Genomic DNA, 18,502 nt, shown 5'->3' with positions numbered 1-18,502 from the left:
CATCACCTTCCTTATTGCGGAGAGAATATATTTATCCACACCTTTTTTAATTCTAGGCACCAAGAGTGGAAGCGCAAGTTCTTTTAGGATCTCTAGTCTGTTTTCCCAATTTGTACCGTGAGCTACCAGCTCTTCACCCAAACATTCCTGACATTGCTGTGTCTCAGTTTACAGATGTTAAGGTAGGAATTTTAAAAATATCTGGATGTTATTCCGAAGTATACTACCAAGTATATGTTTAATATGATATTTTTTCCAGGAAATACTAAAATTTTAAGATTCTAAAATTTTTCAGAAATAATGTCAAATAGATTATAAGGCTCAAGATCCCATAAAATCTTCTCAAACTTTATACTACTAAACATACTTTATAATTGCTATTAACTTGATAATAAAGTGTTTTTGTATGTTTGTAAAAGGAAATGATGTGTTATCTCACCTTTTCAAGCCTACCCTCATTATAGCTGTTTGCAGTCTCACAGATTTAATCACCTGAGACGAGAAGATTGAGAGGTTCAAGATAAATTAAATAAATGTATTGAGAATTCACAACCGGTGAATTCTGCCTGTGTTCCTAGGCGCTTTATAAAACCTCTGTGCATCAGTATGTTCTTTTAGACAAAAAGCAAAGATTAATGAAGATGTTACCCTCTCTATCATAACACAGAGCTGTGTAGTGTGCCAGTATATTGAAACTGGGCAGAGCTCAGTTCGTGTGTTTAATTACTGTATGTGTGTCCGGTATGATTACTATGTCTAAGAAAGGCTCCCTGTAAGTTTCCACACTGTTTCAGTTTAGAGAGGGATGATGGCTTGGAAGCTGCTTTACACCTTGCACCCTTTTGGGGACTGATTGCGAATTCTTTCTTTCTCATTTCTATTGTATAGTGGCTGTTTACTTGAGCCTTATTGAGAGCAATCTACAATTTTAGGAACATTTCACTGCAGTTGAGTAAAAATTCTTCCTGACATTGTTCTTGAGGCACTGTAGTCACTGTTCTGCGCTTGAGCCAGCAGTGTGCCCAGGTGGCCAAGAAGGCCAACTGCTTCCTGGCTTGTATCAGCAATAGTGTGGCCAGCAGGAGTCAGGAGGTGATTGTGCCCCTGTACTTGGCACTGGTGAGGCCGCACCTCAAATACCGTGTTCAGTTTTTTGGGCCCCTCATTACAAGAAAGACATTGAGGTGCTGGAGCGTGTCCAGAGAAGGGCAACGAGGCTGGTGAGGGGTCTGGAGAACAAGTGTTACAAGGACCGACTGAAGGAACTGGGGCTGTTTAGTCTGGAGAAGAGGAGGCTGAGGGGAGGCCTCATTGCTCTCTACAAATGCCTGAAAGGAGGTTGTAGTGAGGTGGGTGTTGGTCTCTTTTCCCAAGTAACTAACAATAGGACAAGAGGCAATGGCTTCAAGTTGCATCAGGGGAGGTTTAGCTTAGATATTAGGAAAAATTTCTTGACTGAAAGAGTGGTCAGGCATTGGAACAGGCTGCCCAGGGAGGTGGTTGAGTCACCATCCCTGGAGATATTTAAAAAACGTGTAGATGTGGCACTTCAGGATATGGTTTATTAGGCATGGTGGTGTTGGGTTGATGGTTGGATTGATGATCTTCGAGGTCTTTTCCAACCTATGTTTCTATGATACTTCCAAAGACTTTTTAAATCAATATAATTTTGAAGGGGGAAAAAATGTTTATTGAAACCTCAAAGTTCGCTGAATACCCTCCAGTGCTATTTATAGAAGCTAGCTGTACGGAGTCCTTGGTGTTTGTTTGTTTTTTTTTTACCCTTGATATTTTATGGAAATATATTGGCAAAAATTGGATAAATGGTTAATCAGCAGAAATTAGGACAGTAACCTGTGGGATATTCTTGAGGTAGCACAAAAATAAGCATCTGGGCAGTTTAGAAGCTTGGTGTAGTGGTAGGCAAAAAATTAATCTGACCACAAACCTAGAGACTCAGCTAAGCAACATGCCTGTGTGTGCATTCTAATTTTCTGATGCTTCATGTGATGGAGTCATTGGTAAATCAGTGAATATTTTCCTCTTTGTTTTAGGAACTCATAATCAAAACAGTGTTAAGTTCAGCCAGAGAGGAGCCATCTGGTCCTGCACGGTAGGTCATGCAAAAAGAGCTTCTAAATAGATAGATTCTTTTCTTTATTACGTTGTTTTGAGGTCAATATATTAGAGAGCTTAAAGTAAAAGTTTATATGTATTTTAGTCATGGTTTTCTTCACCACTATCAAAACTGTGGTCTACCAAGTGAATTCGAAATTGTAAATAGAGATGTTAGTAGAACAGACATCTTCTGTTAGACCGAAGGCTGGTCTAGCCCAGTACCCTTTCCCTGATAGTGGCCAATAGAAAAGGGTGTAAGTACAGGTAAGAATATAAGCTGTGTGCTTTACTAGCCTGCCCTGTGTACTACAGAGGCATTTTTTACTTTGGTGAAGGACAAGATTATTTATGAGGAAGGTATGGTTATTTTTTTATTACCACATGATTTAATTTGAAAAACGGAAGTAGTCCAAGGTACGTGAGCCCTTCTTTACAGCATGGAAAAGAAGCAGAAAATACTGAGCTGAGCATTAAACTGGGAATGATTGCTCTGATGCTTAGAGTTAAGCATCTTCATCAAAGAGAGAACTTCAGAAAGGATAGTTAACAGTTTTCTGTTTCATAATTTGCTTAGGATTTTGTTCCTCCTTACCCACCACCAGAGGATTTGGAATAGGAATCTGTAATACCTACCAAGGACGCACACAGTTTTGTGCCTTGTGTATTTGGGTGGAGTGTTTATATTTGCCCAACTAATATATTGTCCCTTAACAAATGCAAAATACTAGAACTTCATGCCTGAGAAATACTACTGGAAAGAGCAGTTCATTAAACCTTAAAACATTCAAGGTTTTCATCAGCCCGCTTACTTGTTCTCCACTTGAGCTGGTCCTCTCGCTAAACACAGAGGGAGAAACGGATGTTCTGAGATAATTTTCATTTCATTTTTCATGTTCTTTTACAAAACTGAGTTCTGAAAAGCATAACACTCTCCATTTTCCTTTTGAAAAAGGTGGTTTAAGTCCAGTTGGTTCAGAATATTATTACTGATCCTGTGGCACTGAAGCACACAGTACTAGCATCTTTAGTTCTGGCAGCGTGGCTGGGAAGAGGAAGGGAACATCCTGCATGTCCCGATATCCCGTCTGGCTGTGAGGGTGTGTATATAGGAGCAGAAGCGCATGTGCATGCCCAGCCTTTCAGAAAGCTGGGTTATGCTGTCCCCAGGATGCAAAGTTGAACCACTGTATGTAATAACATTAAATGAAGATTAAAAAGGAATACATTCCCAATGTCACTTTGGGTTGCCTGTGCCACTCTCAGTCTTCTGGGAGAGAGATGTCTTCGTTGTGGGGATAAGGATGTTTCTGCAGCTCCTGAAGCTTGACTGCCTCACTCCTCAGTGGCAGTTTATCCACTGTCTCTTCTGGGAATAACTTCTCTGATACCATCTGCTTCACAGCAGTACAGAGTTCACCTGAGTTACTATCAGAGGTTATAGTTAGGAACTTCATTACAGTTTTGCCACATCAGCTCCGCCACTGGTAGAGGATTAATTGTCTTTGCAGTTTCCTAGGATAGAACTTAGATTTCTTGGAACTTGGGTACATAGCTTTGTGTATCTTTAGCGAGTCTGAGTGCTGTTATTGTTAGCCAAGCTATAAATCTCTATTCCTTATCTCTTCTACAGAGGCTTGATGTTTTGTGTTTTATTACATACTTGACCCAACAGAGCTTCGTGGAAGTTAGTTATCTGAAATATACTCTGCTCTTAGATCTCCATCTATAAAGATTAATAACTGTAGTAGTCGAACTCCTCTCCTGCTACTGACAGTCTGAAAAATAAGTGATAGATTGATGAACTCAGTGTTCATCTTTTCTTCTGCTTGTGCTGTTAAGGCTGTCATTCTTTACTAACAACATTGTAGCCACTTAACTACACAGTTTTTCAGAGACTACCCTGAATGATAACAAAACTGGTGTTCTTGGTAGAAACCTCACAGACTCCTGGATATTTTGCACATCAGTATGTCATAAGATGTGGAATGGTTCTCAGTAGCATGAAGAAAACTTTAAATAGTAACACAGACCTAGGGCTGTCCACTTTTCTGCATACTAGAAGTTTATTTTCTGTGTCAGCTTACACAAACTGTCTACATTTATTGTTAAATCCACGCTGTGTTCTTATTCTATTCAAAAAGGATTGAAGCATATACTACAGAAATAGCAGAAGTGTAGATTGAGAAGAGACCCAGAGTATTTCTGTAAGCTCCCACTCCTCTGAGGCTGGAGCGTGTGTAAAACATTCCTGGCAGTAGCTTGCCTAAACAGTCCTGAAAATTTTCTCAAAGAAGAAAGTTACAAAAATCTTAGACAGTCTGTTCCAAGACTTACCTAACTTTTTCAGTCAGGTTGCTTTTATGACCAGTATATAGGAGAAATCTTTTCTACTTGAAATTAACCTCTTCAGTGACTTACTGCACATCAGCAGATTTCTTATGATTTCCTTCCTTAATTGTGATCTAGATTTCAGTACATCCTTCAACTTTTCCTCCATATGTAATATTTCCCAAAGCTGTTTATGATTTTTGTCGCTTTTTTCCTAGACTCCCTCAAGCTTGTCTTTATTCTTAAATTGTATTAATCGACATGTAATGGAGGCAGTCTTGCAATTGAGATTTCAGTGACCATGTACAAAACAGGGTAGTTTGACGTCTTATTTACACTGTGATGTAGAATTAATTCCAAGATGTATTTTTGCTACCTGTTAGCAGTTTCATGACTCTGTGTAGCCTTAAAATCCCTTTTTGACAGCACAGGCTTTATAGCCACTTCTGTTTCTGTTTCTATTCTAGCATACGATTTTTCCTTCCCAGATATAATGCTTTGCAGTTCCCATGACCAGCTTTCATCTTGACGATTTTGGACTGCTTTCCAATTTCGTCTAGAGGATTTTGAATTCTCAATTTTTTTCCAAAATATTTGGTATTTGCAGCCTCTATTCTTGAAGATGATTACTATATGATTTAGAGATTGCTTGAGCTAGCTCCTTAACACTTCTGAATAAATTTCATCCATCTCTGCTGATCTGAACACATCTATCTAAATACTTTTTACCTTTACACTTCTCTTCTATTTCCTGGTTTTAAATGAAGAAAGAACAACAAAAGTTCAAGTATTTAATCACAATATGTATACTGTCTTTGTTTATTGTCAATCTAAAATAATGCAAATATCTATGAACAAATAACTTTCCCTTTCCTTGCCTCTGTGTCCCATAAGCTCTAAACAAGTATGAGCAAACACTTAATGTTGGGGAGGAGGTATCTCCCACCACAATTTTTACTTTGTCTGAAGAAAATGGATGTGAATTTCCCATATATTGATTTCAGGTAGTATTTTTAATCCAAAAAGCACATAGAGATGCAGGAGTTCTTGATGTCTTTTGGATTTTTCAGTTGCCCAGAGGGTGCTTCCTTTGTCCTTTCCTGTGCCTTCACCAGGGTATTTGGGATTTCTTTCTCATTTTTAAAGTTCCAGCATTATAAAGGGTTTTTTTGTAGTTATTTTCAAAATATTAAAACCATATTTATTAGATTTCAGTAAGACATATTGCAAATCATAAAAAATGCAGATTCTTGCAGCATGTTTCTCAACAGCTTGTTCTCCAACATTGTTTTGCAGATGTGTTGCTCTTTGCAGCCTTGGTATTTGGATCTGTGAGGAGCTGGTTCATGAATTGCATCATCCTCGGATCAAGGAAGCACTGAATGTGATTTGTGTTTCTTTAAAGGTGAGAGACTAACACTTCTACAATGTATATTGCCTGTATGTGTAAAGATACTTTGCCTTTTCAAAGTCATGATCACGTTTTAGCATCCTAACTTCACAGTTTCATGTTCAGTCCTTACAAAGGACTGATTTCAGTTTAATTTGTGGATCTCTGAATGCTGTCAAAAGACATCTTTACCCTTCTTTAAGTTTGGAGCAAATGGTGTGCTGGGAGATAAGATAGTGGATCTCTATCTTAATATGTTTCGTTGGCCACTTCACTCTAACCTCTACCCTTTGGAGCGTAGTAGTTTGTCTATCATCCCATCTTTCGTTAATAAATCCTTGCAATTCAGGTTTCAGCAAAACCACTACTGGCTTTGTCTGACTTTGTCCAGCTATACCACTTCCCACATCCTGGACACAAGCTTCCGGCAGGGTTTTCTGCATCTGTTTGTAGCTAGATGTAGGAGCCTGTGGTGGATTAACGTTGGGTAAGGGCCAAACTCCCACCCAGCCACTCACCCATCCCCCTTCTCAACAGGACAGGGGGAGAAAACAGGATGAAAAATCTCATGGGTGAAAATGAAGACAGGGAGGTTGCTTACCAGGTACCATCATGGGCAAAACAGATTTGATGTGGGGAAACTAATTTAAATTATTGCTAGTTAAAATAATTTGGACAGTGAGAAGCAAAGACAAAGTTTGAAACACCACCCTTCCCTGTCGTTCCCTTTTCCCAGGCTCAACTTCACTCTCTCATTCGCAGCTCCTCTGCCTCTTCCTGCCTCCTCCCAAGTAGTGCAGAGGGGGTGGATAGTGGGGAGTTAGGGTCAGTCCATAACAGTGCCTCTCTGCCACTCGTTCCTCCCTATTCCAGTGTGGGTCCTTCCGCGGGCTGCAGTCCTTCTGGATGAGCCTGCTCTAGTGTCGGCTGTCTGTGGACTGCGGTTCCCTCGGGGAATATCCAGTGCTGCACTGTGAGGTACTCCACAGCTGCAGGGTGGGTATCTCCTCTGGCACGGTCTTTTCAATAGACTGCAGGGAAATCTCTGCCCCAGCACCTGGAGCACCTCCTCCTCCTCCTCCTCTGACCTTTGTGTTCGCCTGCTGTTTCTCATTCTTCTCCCTCCCACCCTTCTGTGTCTGTGTGGCGTTTTTGCTCTTTCTTCAATATGTTTTCACAAAGGCACCACACACTTGGCAGATGGGCTCAGCTGTGTCCTCTGGTAGGTCCATTGCAGAGCTGGCTGTGTCTGGCATAGGACAGCCCCTAGCGTCTTCTCGCAGAGACCCCCCTGTAGCCTCTCCGTTACCAAAATCTTGCCGTGTACACCCAATAGAGATCCATGCAAAGACTCTGGCATACAGAAGGGCTTGCAGTCTTTCCTTCTCCAGCATTTGTGTCTCCTGTCTAGGCTGGCCATGGATGCTGAGGGAAGTCACATACCTCACTAACTGGCATCCTGGGTTCCCCAGCTCTGATTAATAGTACTCGTAAAGCCTCCATGGTGTGTTTTCCTGACACGCTGCGAAAGGGAAAGACCAGGGCAGAGAGGAAATTGGAAGAGATCCCAGTTTTGTGAGGCATCTGCCACCATATGCAATAACTCTGTCCCAGGCCAAGTTGCTGCCTTGTATTCTTGGGCTCCCAGACTGATCGGACCATCCCGTGTAAGAGGGGGACAGGGAAGAAGGTGGGAAGGTGACAAATACAAAGGCCAGGCAGAAGTTTGCCAAAGCTTCCCATGCTGCTTGCTCAACTCCTCGCTTCTTGCTCCCACCAACCAAATCCTGCTGCCCATATCCTCGCTACATTCTGTGCCTGCTCACTGCTGAGTTCGAGAGCCGTTGCATTATGCAGTATTGCTTCTCAGCCCTGGCTGGATATTTAGAGAGGAGTGCAGAATTCTTTTGCCACATGTGTGGAAGCACTGGAAAGTGTTTGATTTCCTGGGGCAAAGTGCTTTTCTGTGGTCATTCCAGGACATGTCATTCAGGCCAGCACCTGTCAGAAAAAATCTGAATCCAAAGACAGGTCAAGAGTTGGCATCCACGTTTATGTGAATAAACTACCTTTTGAAAGGGAATAATGAGAATTTTAATTTTGGTGAAACGTAAAGAGCACCTGTTTTTATGGCTGTCGTTAAAATTTTTTTCCTGGTTTTTAGGAGGCATGCTGTAACACTGGGTATTTTCACAGTTTTTCAGAAGGGTTTCACTTTTCCTTTTTAACGGATGTGATGGGTTGGCCCCAGCTAGCAGCCAGACTCTCACCCAGCCGCTCGCTGCTCACTCGCCCACCCCCAGCAGGAGAGGGGGGAGCATAGGAAGAACAGCAGCAGGTCCCTGGCCCCTTCCCACGGAGGCCACCCCTGCAGGCCCCGCTACCAAAACCTTCCCACCTATGCCCATCAAAATGGTTCTGAAACTAGTTGTAAGATGAAACTTTACAGTTACAGTCACCATGCAATTCTCCTTCACATTAAGTTCTTGAAATGTAGAATGATTCACTGTTTCGGTATTTGCTGTTTTGATTGAATCTCTAAAGCACAGCTAGGTAGGCACCATGATTCTTACCTGGAAATGCAGCTTGGTCGGATACAGCTAGTTAATTGCGCTACCTGTAAAATGCTTCTGAATGGAAGAGATTTTCTGATATTTGTCTGCCTTTCCTTTTGTGAAAGACAGTTTTCCCTATTGTGAAAGTAGGCTCACTGGATTTCAACTCTGGTCGCAAGATTTTGTGCTGGTGTTAGTACATCAACAGTATATTCCTTTCATAGTCTCTGTTAAAAAGCTGCACTTTGGGGCTTTTTTTTTTTTATTTTCCCTTGATGAGTGTTTTTGTTTTCCTGTTTTCTGCAAATCTTTTTCCTATTTGTTTGTATTTTATGGAATAGCTACAATAGAAAATAAAATGTTTTTAGTAATAGCATTTTGCAAACTTGAATGTTTGTAAACAGTATCTTCAGCTTTTAAAATATTTCCCAGTTTATTTTCAGAACCTTTCTACATGCTCTTCGTTTACATCAAAATTCAGCGAAAAGTCTAGTCTTTCTGTATATACACGTTGATAAAAATCAGAGCGTAGGCCTGTTACGCATGGCTTGTGGCAGATGATGTGAACTAACTATTCTTTTCAGCAATGGGAAGCTGAAAAGTATCTTGGCAAATCATCTGATCACATCCTGTGAAGCAGGATTTGAGTCTATGTCTAAAATGGGTAGCTGCAGGGCTTTTAGTATTAGACTCTAAATTGCAATTTCCTGTTTTGCAGAATCGCATTCATCCTTTGCAGCTTCACTGATACTTTCTTCCATGGTTTTCCCTTTGCTTTTTAATATCCCTTAACTAGTGCATTTTATCAAGTCCCTGTGCAAGTTTGGTATTAGGCAAATGATGCTGTTTTTATCTTACTCATGCAATTTATCAAAATTTGAACTATTTTTAATCCTGACATTCACTGTGATTTCCCTTACTTTTCTTTGATGTATTTATTAAACCAATTATTGGTATCTCATTTATATTAAACATAAATTACTTCTTCAATGAGAAGACAAAGATCTTTGTCTTTCTACTTTGCTTTACTTTGTGTTGGCAAAAGCATCCAGAGCGTGTTTGCTTTTCTCCTGTTCTGAGTGATGGTTTACATTCACAATAGAGTTTAATCATGAAATGAAGAGTTCAGAAATATATCATGGGAGAAACAAATTAGCTCAAATTTGTTACCTAAGCAGTCTCTTGCCTTCCAAGTAGTCAGAGATTTGAACTCCCAGAATGGATTATTTTTGTATTTTCAGGAGAAATGAATGGATAGGGAGCTATAGTCCTAGTCCAACTTATTGATAAGTACCATTGAGCAAAAAAACATTGAATAGAACTGTAATCAACAATTATATACCTATTCCTGAAATACAGAAGCATATTCAGAACTGCAGTCCAGCAGCTCACTCTGAATATAGCTAGTGTATTTCCCGGCAGTGTGGCGATAACTGCTGTATCTGCGTTAACCTCTGCTGGAGACTGAGCATGAAGGATCCTAACCAGCCATCTCACAATTGTATTATGCTTCTCTCAGAGATGCTGCAGAGACATCACAAAATCATGTTGTAAAGGCTTAGTTGAACGAGTGCTGTACGTAAGTTATTTACAAGTATGAATAAGGTTAAGTTACTAATGGAACATCCAGAAAGCAATGGACGCCTGCAGGTGAAAAGTATGGTAAGACTACCCTTCCGAGAAAGACCCGAAGAGTTAGGTACCAGGCAAAGTGCCAGTTCATTGAAAGCTTCCTTTTTTCTTTTTTTTTTCCCCCCATTGAGTAACTTTTAAAAGATTATGTCCACAGTTACGCTACTAAATACAAAATCATATAAAAGTAGTGAATTCTTATGCTTTATAACAGGCAGCGTTTTCCAGAGATAGAGTACTGCGGGTGAAATGTTTGTAGCATCGCACAGCTGCCTTGATGGCACATCTGAAGGCTTTTGGAAAAGAAGTCAGAACAAAGCTGCTGACTTGAAAGGGGTGAATTGTTTTGCTGTCCAGCATAACCTCAGTGTTGCTGCTTGAGTTCAGGAAAATGGCTTTCCAGGACACACAGCTCTATAAGTGTCTGTTCTTGAGCATCTGTGCATTCTTTTGAAATGCGATATGTTGACCATGCTGGGACAGATTTGCTAAGTAGATGAAGGGTTTGATCAGTTTGGGCCGATCTCTGTATTCTTGAGCAAAACTTCCTACCTGGTGCGCTTCCCATAAATAGGAAAATTTGAGTGCACAAGATTTGAATTTTATTCATATTAATTACTTTATACTGTTCAGTCTTTCTGTGAAATTTATGCCTCCAATGACTTTTGTTCCCTTTCTTAAATAAAAAAAAAAAAAAAGAAATTCTCTCCAACCAGAAAACAGAAAGAGGCTAACTAATTTGCAAAAGCCAGCACTAGAAATCATTCACTCATCTTCATTTTAGAGCCCGATGATCCTCTTCCCAAAAAAATAAAAAAAAAAAGACAAACAAAACAAGAAAATGCTCCCTGGTTTTAAGTAGTGAATACCTGATTATTCAGAGACTCTGAAAAGTCTCCAAGCCTTTTTCTCAGGTAATTTTTTTCTTAAATTCGGTGATCTGGGTACTCCGTGTTAAGCTGCTCTGGTTTGTCCACCCTATTTGTCCTCTCCAGTGACTTTGGGGTTTTCCTGCAAGCTTGTAAGGATGTTGCCAGCAGTCTGGATTTGATCTCAAGTTCTGTAATCAAATTGTTACGCTTTCAATTTTATTTAATTTTTTTTGGTTGTCTCTCGAGCTTGAACATTGGAATCTGTACCCTGCTTACTGTGCTCTTACCACGTACTTTCACAGCATGGAGAGAGGCTGTCTCATGAGGGGTAAAAAACGGTGGTGCTCTTGTCATAAGCTCTGGGAAGACTTGCAGGTGTAAGGTGTCTGCTATGTTTTACTTAAAAGCCAACAATAACATGAAACTGCATCCACTGAGAAACAGGGAAAGTCAGAACAAGAATTAAGTACCTTGGGTACTCTGATTTCTGTCTCTGTGGCTGACTTATATTCATAGTCTTTCTTTATGCTTACATATAAAAAATGTTAATTAAAGCTTCGTACTCTGTACTTTTGGTTATGCTTGTACATTCTCTTTTCTTTTCAAGACCTTAAATGTGAAAAATTATATTTCTGCTTTGATACGGAGCTGGCCCAGTGCAGAGTTTTCTTCCAGTGTTTTCCACATTTAAATTTTTACCATTCAGAAATTTTATTCTGAAATCCTTAATTTTCTGCTCAGGCTTCATTGCCCAGGCATTTCAGCTTTCTTAAAGCTTTTTTTTTTTTTTTTAAGGTTTGTGAGATATGCACTTCCCTGAAAAGTTAATAGAACTGGATTGATTAAGAAAAGTCTAAGCAGCCAAGAAATGAAATCTAAGTATTTTTGCAATGTATATACCCTTTTCTGAGTTCAGAGGTAGATGCTTAGCCACCTTGCAGCACACACCTGTGACAGCTTCACTGCTAAGTAAAGTGAGGTTAAAACATGTAAACAGCTTTTTTTAATCTTTTAGTAACACAGAAATTCTGATGTCACTCATATTCATTGGAGAAGTAGAATAGGATTTTTCATGATTAAAGCATGAATTACCTATTTGTTTTCTGAGTGATTTGAAATTCATCAGTATTATGGTTCGGAATACTTGTTTTCAGTAAAGACAGAGTATTTTCTTGAACAAGAATGTATTTGAAATCTTTCCCTTGGGGCTGCTGCATGTTATTTTTTCTTCTGTGTGGTTTGTACTGTCTTCTGAAGTCTGTAGTGTTGGTGTGCTAATCACCTTTCTGCTCGGATTTGTCTTTAGCTCAGCTTTGTAGGATATTCATGTCCTAGAGGAATAAAATTCACTTGTAAAATTCACTGTGTGCTTGTTCGGCGCACACCTTAATGTTTCAAGGCAAGTGCAATGAAGGGAGTAGCCTCAATTACGTCCTGTGCATTAATAGTTTAAGGGAACGTATCCTTCGGTTCTTTCTTTTGCCACTTAGGAGTGTAGCACAGCATGCGCATCCGCTCCCAAGGCTGGGGATTAACTGTACAGATCTGTTCACTTTTGCCTTGACCGACACAGTAACTTGAACATTTTAGTAACTGCTGAAGGCAGGCTTCAGTGCTGCAAAGTTCTCTTGCCTTTAAAACAAAATAGAGAAAAGAAGTAAGCACAGAAGCCAAAGTGCGTTCATTTCCATTTAGACAAGTGCTTTTCACATCAGTCACTACCAAATCCACAACAGTTAGTCTCACTATTAATGCTATTTGGATTCATGGCTGTTCACCTGCCTTGGTTCTCAACAAAGACCTCTGATTTCAGAACTGGATCCTTGGCTTTTTGCAGTGATGCATTAATACTAATAATTATTAAGGTAACAAGAAATGAATTTGTTTTTGCTGGCTTTTTGATACTGTAGTAACTAGTCTGAAGTTAGTTAGGAGACTCCTTTCTCTTTCCCCTCATTGCGTGCAACTCCCTGATTGTCTGTCCCAAATCTTTGATGGTAGCTTCTAACATTTGGTTATGACTATAAAATAATTATTTTTAAATTTAGTGAAATTTAATTCTGTTCCTCTGATAAATGGGTACATTAGGAACTATATGCATAAAACCATCACTGAAATACCTGACCACCTTACCACCTAAGGTTCTCTTATGTGAAATCGCATAGTCATTGTTACTATGCTGTGTTCTCTTTTCTAGTTTCCAAATAAAACAGTAGCCCAAGTTGCCTGCAGTATGCTGAACATGCTGATACATTATGTACATAGACTTCAAGTGTATCAAGCTGACTCACCTTTAAGAATTATTCAAGTAAGTAATTTTGAAAAGTTCAAAAATTTAAATTCTTTTAAATGGAACAGTAATATATATTTCCCTGAAATTAAAATACGAGACTATTTACAAGTATGTTTCACAAAATGTTGAATTAGTATAGATGTAATCTTGCTGAATATTAACAGTAGGGGTTCACATCACATTTACTTGCTGACTCCAATATTAACATGTAAAATGGCTGTATCATGCTTATTTTTTCTCAGGTACAACTATGTCACTTTTTACATTACAATGTTGCCAATGGAGTCCAAATTTTTTTAGTATTAAATATTTTCAGATATATTTATGTAAGTTTAGTGAGAAAGTTATTACTTAGCATATGGATCTGCAATTGTATTTTGCATATCTTTATGCAAAACACTTTGCATTAAAGTATTTCAGTATAAAGCAAAAATAATTATTTTGAATACACTTTAAATAACAAGGAAGTAGACTATGGCCTCTGTGACTCTGAACCACAGAGAAAAGACAGAGGTCTCCCAGGTAACCGGAAAGAGAATTGTGTGGAAGCTGCTTAAGAGGTCTGGCAAGCATTTCTCTGCTCCTCTGCAGTCATGTTGCTGATTAAGTAGAGGCTGAGTGTTTACAAAGTCTAATAGTTCTAAGAAATAATGGAGCTCAAACCCACATCAGGGTCCTTCCTGCACCCTACAAGTGTGTTGAATCAAGTTCTCTTCCTGCCTGAATATTTGGCGTAGCTGTGTAATTTCATGGTCCCTAATGCATCAGCGTCGGTGAAACAGGACGTATTCCTTCAATGTCTTCTGCGAAATTCAATTTAAAGGATTTTATTGGGGGGGAGAGGAAGGTGGCAAGGAATGTACTGTGATTTGTCTCAAAATAACTTTAATGGAATTTAACTGTGAATCTAGTATTGTGTCACATTTACCTACTTAAAAAAGTGATTTTAAACTTAAATATTTAAATTGTATTTTTAAAGAAACTATGCCGTATTTTCCCCAGATTCTGATAGCAACTATTACCCATCTACTACCCAGTACAGAAGCTTCCTCTTATGAACAGGACAAGAGGGTAAACACTTTTCATTTCTTTTTAATGTGTCAATTTAATTGCAAAGGTCTGTGACATAACGTTGTTACAAAATTTATGCTGTGCCTTAAAGCAGGGGTTCAGCTCTTAAAGTATGATACACTATAGTCTTCTCAGAATTCCAGCAATATTCTTCACACGAGTGAATTTCTGAAGTTTTTCTAGGAAAATATGCATTCAAAATTAATTGACATTGATTGTTTTCAATAATTAGAAAGTCTTCTTTTTCCTTATCATTAGTGAACTTAAAAGCAAAGTAATGTAGACTTTTCAAACTTGTCTTATAGTGAAAATATATTCTCAACTTGTAGAGAATACCTTTCAAAATATTTTTAAGATTATGATTTTATTCACTTTGCATTGTAAGTACATTCTTGAGCAACATAGCCTGCAGTCTTCAGATGAATTTGATTGTTGTCACCCTTGGAAAGATTGCTGTCTTTTCATATTTTCAGTGGGCCTGAATCTCCTAGCTAAGATGGGCACTTTCTTCATCTGATACTCACAGCAGTACTTTCTGCCTCCTGAAAGCTGCATCTCAGAATTCTGAATTCCTTGGCTTTGCTCTGGGACTGTGGGACACAGTGGTCATTTGAACGTGGGCGCTTCAGTGCGGTTTATCACTGGCAGCTCTGTGGTTCTGAGCCACCCGTTCCCACAGGAGCTGGTGTTCCTCTGTTGCTCATTTTGGCCTCCAGAGCTCAGTTTCGCCTCTCTTCTCCACTTGCGAGAGGTCGGGGCTGTTGTACACTACAGTGGTATGCCAAGCTAGCCGCCTGTCCACTCAAGGATGCTTCCCATAGTTGAATAAGTTTCCCCATGAACTAGTGCTGATTGTTGTACGTCAAATATGTGAAAAATTGGCTTACCTAATTTGACAAACTCATTTTGAATGGGTTTCTTAAAAACTGGGTTGATATAAAAATACTCAGAGCCCTTCATCATTAGGTTTATTATTCAGTTCCTCTGAGAGACAAACTTGTAATGTGAAATGAGTATGATGTTTATTTGTCTTTTATTGGTAAATTAGTTAAGCGGATTTTTGTTGACTTTTGTTTAACTTGGGGAATATTTTAGAGAATCTTGCAGCTATTTATCTGAATTGTTTCCTCTTCCACAGCTAAGTTTTAAAAATCAAAAATAATTATTTGAAGCTAGTAAGTTATTAATAATTTGGTGTGTGTGTCTTAATCTAATTCTGTTTTGCAGTCTTTAAAAACCTCACCTAGAGGGATTTGGTTGTTTCACTGACTGAGTAGCCTACAATACAGAAAGCAGTTGCATTTCTTTCAGATGGTACCTGAGGCTGCGTAGCTTTATTGACATGTTGTGAAGGAAATACTTTGTTATTTATAAAGCACTAAATGCAGCTGAATTAGTTCCGTTTTGTGTAATCTTTGATTCACTTTACAGTGAGATTTATGTGCAGAATGGTGCATCAACCTTAATTTATACCTGTGTAATCTGTCATTTTAAAAACAGCACCCTACAAATCTACTTTGAAAAATCATGGGTATCTTGTTAAGCACAGTATCTGCTCACAGACTTACCGTGATGAGAAACTGTTGTATGGATGGTCTTGGTTAAATATCTCAGTAGCCAAAGCTTTTGCTGATGCCGTAGGTTTTGAAAATGCAGTGGCATTTAAACAAGTGTGACCTGCCATTACTGCAGAAGACTGGCTGCTGAATTGAGAGAAGGAAGTAAAACAGAGAAGTAAAATACAGTGATAAATGTGAAGTAGCAGGTGCTGGTTTAATTGATTTGTAATTGAAAGTGTTTGTTCCAGTTGGTGGTTTCTTTACTTCTGTGCTTATTGGATTGGATAATGGCCTTGCCTCTAAAGACCTTGCTGCAGCCTCTTCACACTGCAGGAGCAGAAAATGATAAGACTGAAAGATCCGTTCTTAATTGTATATATAAGGTACATGTTTCTTTACTTGCTAAGTGAGAATTTCTATGTATGGAGGTAGTGTCAGTATTCACAGAAATGAAGACAGAACTTTTCCGGAAGCTGACCTCCGTTCTACTGTTGAAGTGTGGAGTGCTGTCTTAGTTCTTGTACATTTTACTGCGACTGCTTGATCTTTGGTATATTTGGAGTTGTTAATTTTGTCTTACATTTTATGATGTTTAATCAAGTTACTTTTTGCATGTCATACCGATAGCAGACATTTGTGCTGTAGAACAGCTATACATAAGACAGACGAGGAAGTAGCTTTTTTATACCAAGCAGTTTTATTTAGTAATAAATAAAGTAGAAAGCACGAAGTTATAATTGCTGTCTAGGGACACAGAACAAAGATAGGTATTTTTTTGCAAGGGAAAGATATTAAAACCTCCAGCAGCTTAGAGCTAGCATGTGTAATTAAAGAAGATAGGAGATCTAAAAATAAAGACAGCTTAGTGATTTTTTTGTCAGTTTTGTTTCTTGTTTCTTTAATGATAAATCCCACTTCAGTGTAGATGCTGTTTTAACAATTTTCTTTGCAGACCATGGTGTGTTTCTGTGAACATTAAGCATCTAAAATTTTCCAACATTTTATCCTGCCTACCTGGTTCTAACAACTGAATTAAAAATGTAAATAAAAATAAACTTGATTTCTTATAAAACTGTCAAGTAGAAATTTCAGTAGTTAATGTCATGGAATTCTGTTTTTATTCTAGGTTCTGCATGGATGTGTCTATGGGTCTCAGTGTTTTAGCAACCCGAAATATTTTCCTCTAAGCCTTTCTGATTTGGCATGTATGGATTACGATCCTTTTATGCATTTAGAAAGCTTGAAGGAACCAGAACCACTGCATTCTCCAGACTCCGAGAGGTCTTCTAAACTTCAGCCAGTCACTGAAGGTTTGTCAAATTGCTTATATATATTTTCTTTCAGAAAGATTTTGTCTTGGTTTGCAGTATTGAAGTGTTTGTCTGAAGCATAAGTTTTGAATTATACTTAGACACTAGGTAAGGACTATTAGTATGGAATGAGCTAACATAATTTTGAGCAATTACTGTTCGATTAACTGAAATAAGTATCTTCTGAACAACATAAAGATCAATTTGATATGGATTCTTCTGCACTTTGTGTATCAGCAAAAAGTGTTAAGTACTGCAACATGGATAAATGTTGCTTTTCATTTTACTTTCAATAAATTATTTTTTTCTTAATTGTGCTCCTTTTGCTGGGAATATTTTGCATTTTTTTCCTATCTGAGCTTGCAATATTGAAAGCCTTCTGTGAATTTTTTTAGCCTATCATAATTACTTGTCGATCTGTTTACACTCTTTAAAAACACAGAGTTATCCAAGAGGAGAATTTTTTCTCATCTGCTTAGAATTTTAAGAGAAAATTAACATTTTCTTCAGAACTCGAAAATAAAAATAAAGACTCAAGCAACTAAGCTACAGCGGAGTAGCATATATTATGCAGTGTAGCTAGTAAATATCAAATGGCTACACAGGGAAGAAAATTGGAAAAGATGATATTAATACTGATACCAGAAACTCTGTGTAGTGCTATTCTCCCTCCATATTAAGTTGTTCCATTTAGGCTTCCTTAAAGGTATTAAGAACCAGATAAATGCAGAAGCTCTTTGTAGCAGCTGTGTGCTAACAGCAGGTGATTTTGTGGTCTGTAGTGACTACGTGCTGTTTTTTATGTAGAGAAAATGGCTAATCATTGTGCCCTTGTCTAAGGCATGCTTCATCATCCTCAAGTACTTTTTGGCCAAAGAATTCTAAACATAGAGCTGTCCCCTAATAAGCTCAGTATTGGATTGAACAAGTCTGATTTGAGAACTATTGGCAGGAGGAGCTGTAATTATTAAATTTACTGAAGAATGAAGCAAGGTACTATAGTTGGCTTTTTGTCAAATGGCTGGGGTCTTATTAGTAAAAAGTAATCATCTGCTGGGTCAGAATGAAAGAGGCTTCGAAGGATTCATTCTGTCCTAATTACAGTCTCACCTATACATATTATGTAAAGCTAATATTTAAAGCATTTGCCAAAATTAACTTCCACTGCGTGTTCTATTACAGTGTAGTGAATTGTAGTAGCTTTTTATGCCTGGCATCTTTTGTATTCTGTAATAATCTGTAATTATGGGTTAGCAGCAAATGCTGTGTGGCTTGTTTAATCTGACAATCTGAAAAGACAACCCTGAATAGATTTCTCTTTAAATGAATGTAGTTGCACAAAGCCTTAGCATCGATATCTTCATTTCGCATTTC

At 38.5% G+C, this 18,502-nt stretch overlaps 1 protein-coding gene across 13 annotated transcripts in view; it reads left to right on the top strand.

Moving 5' to 3' along the window:
* RALGAPA1 (Ral GTPase activating protein catalytic subunit alpha 1) overlaps window positions 1-18,502 on the top strand; it is a 141,847-nt gene that overhangs the window by 65,617 nt on the left and 57,728 nt on the right. For all 13 annotated transcript variants that reach the window (XM_075425367.1, XM_075425366.1, XM_075425365.1 and 10 more), the window contains 7 exons: window positions 57-182; window positions 2,055-2,113; window positions 5,743-5,851; window positions 13,093-13,203; window positions 14,191-14,259; window positions 16,067-16,201; window positions 16,945-17,128. In XM_075425367.1, coding sequence (XP_075281482.1) covers window positions 57-182; window positions 2,055-2,113; window positions 5,743-5,851; window positions 13,093-13,203; window positions 14,191-14,259; window positions 16,067-16,201; window positions 16,945-17,128 — 793 coding nt within the window. The remainder of the gene's footprint in view (window positions 1-56; window positions 183-2,054; window positions 2,114-5,742; window positions 5,852-13,092; window positions 13,204-14,190; window positions 14,260-16,066; window positions 16,202-16,944; window positions 17,129-18,502) is intronic.

The sequence above is a fragment of the Opisthocomus hoazin genome, chromosome 7 (genome assembly GCF_030867145.1).
Source record: "Opisthocomus hoazin isolate bOpiHoa1 chromosome 7, bOpiHoa1.hap1, whole genome shotgun sequence".
Classification (NCBI taxonomy): domain Eukaryota; kingdom Metazoa; phylum Chordata; class Aves; order Opisthocomiformes; family Opisthocomidae; genus Opisthocomus; species Opisthocomus hoazin.
This window is presented reverse-complemented; position numbering and strand designations above follow the sequence as displayed.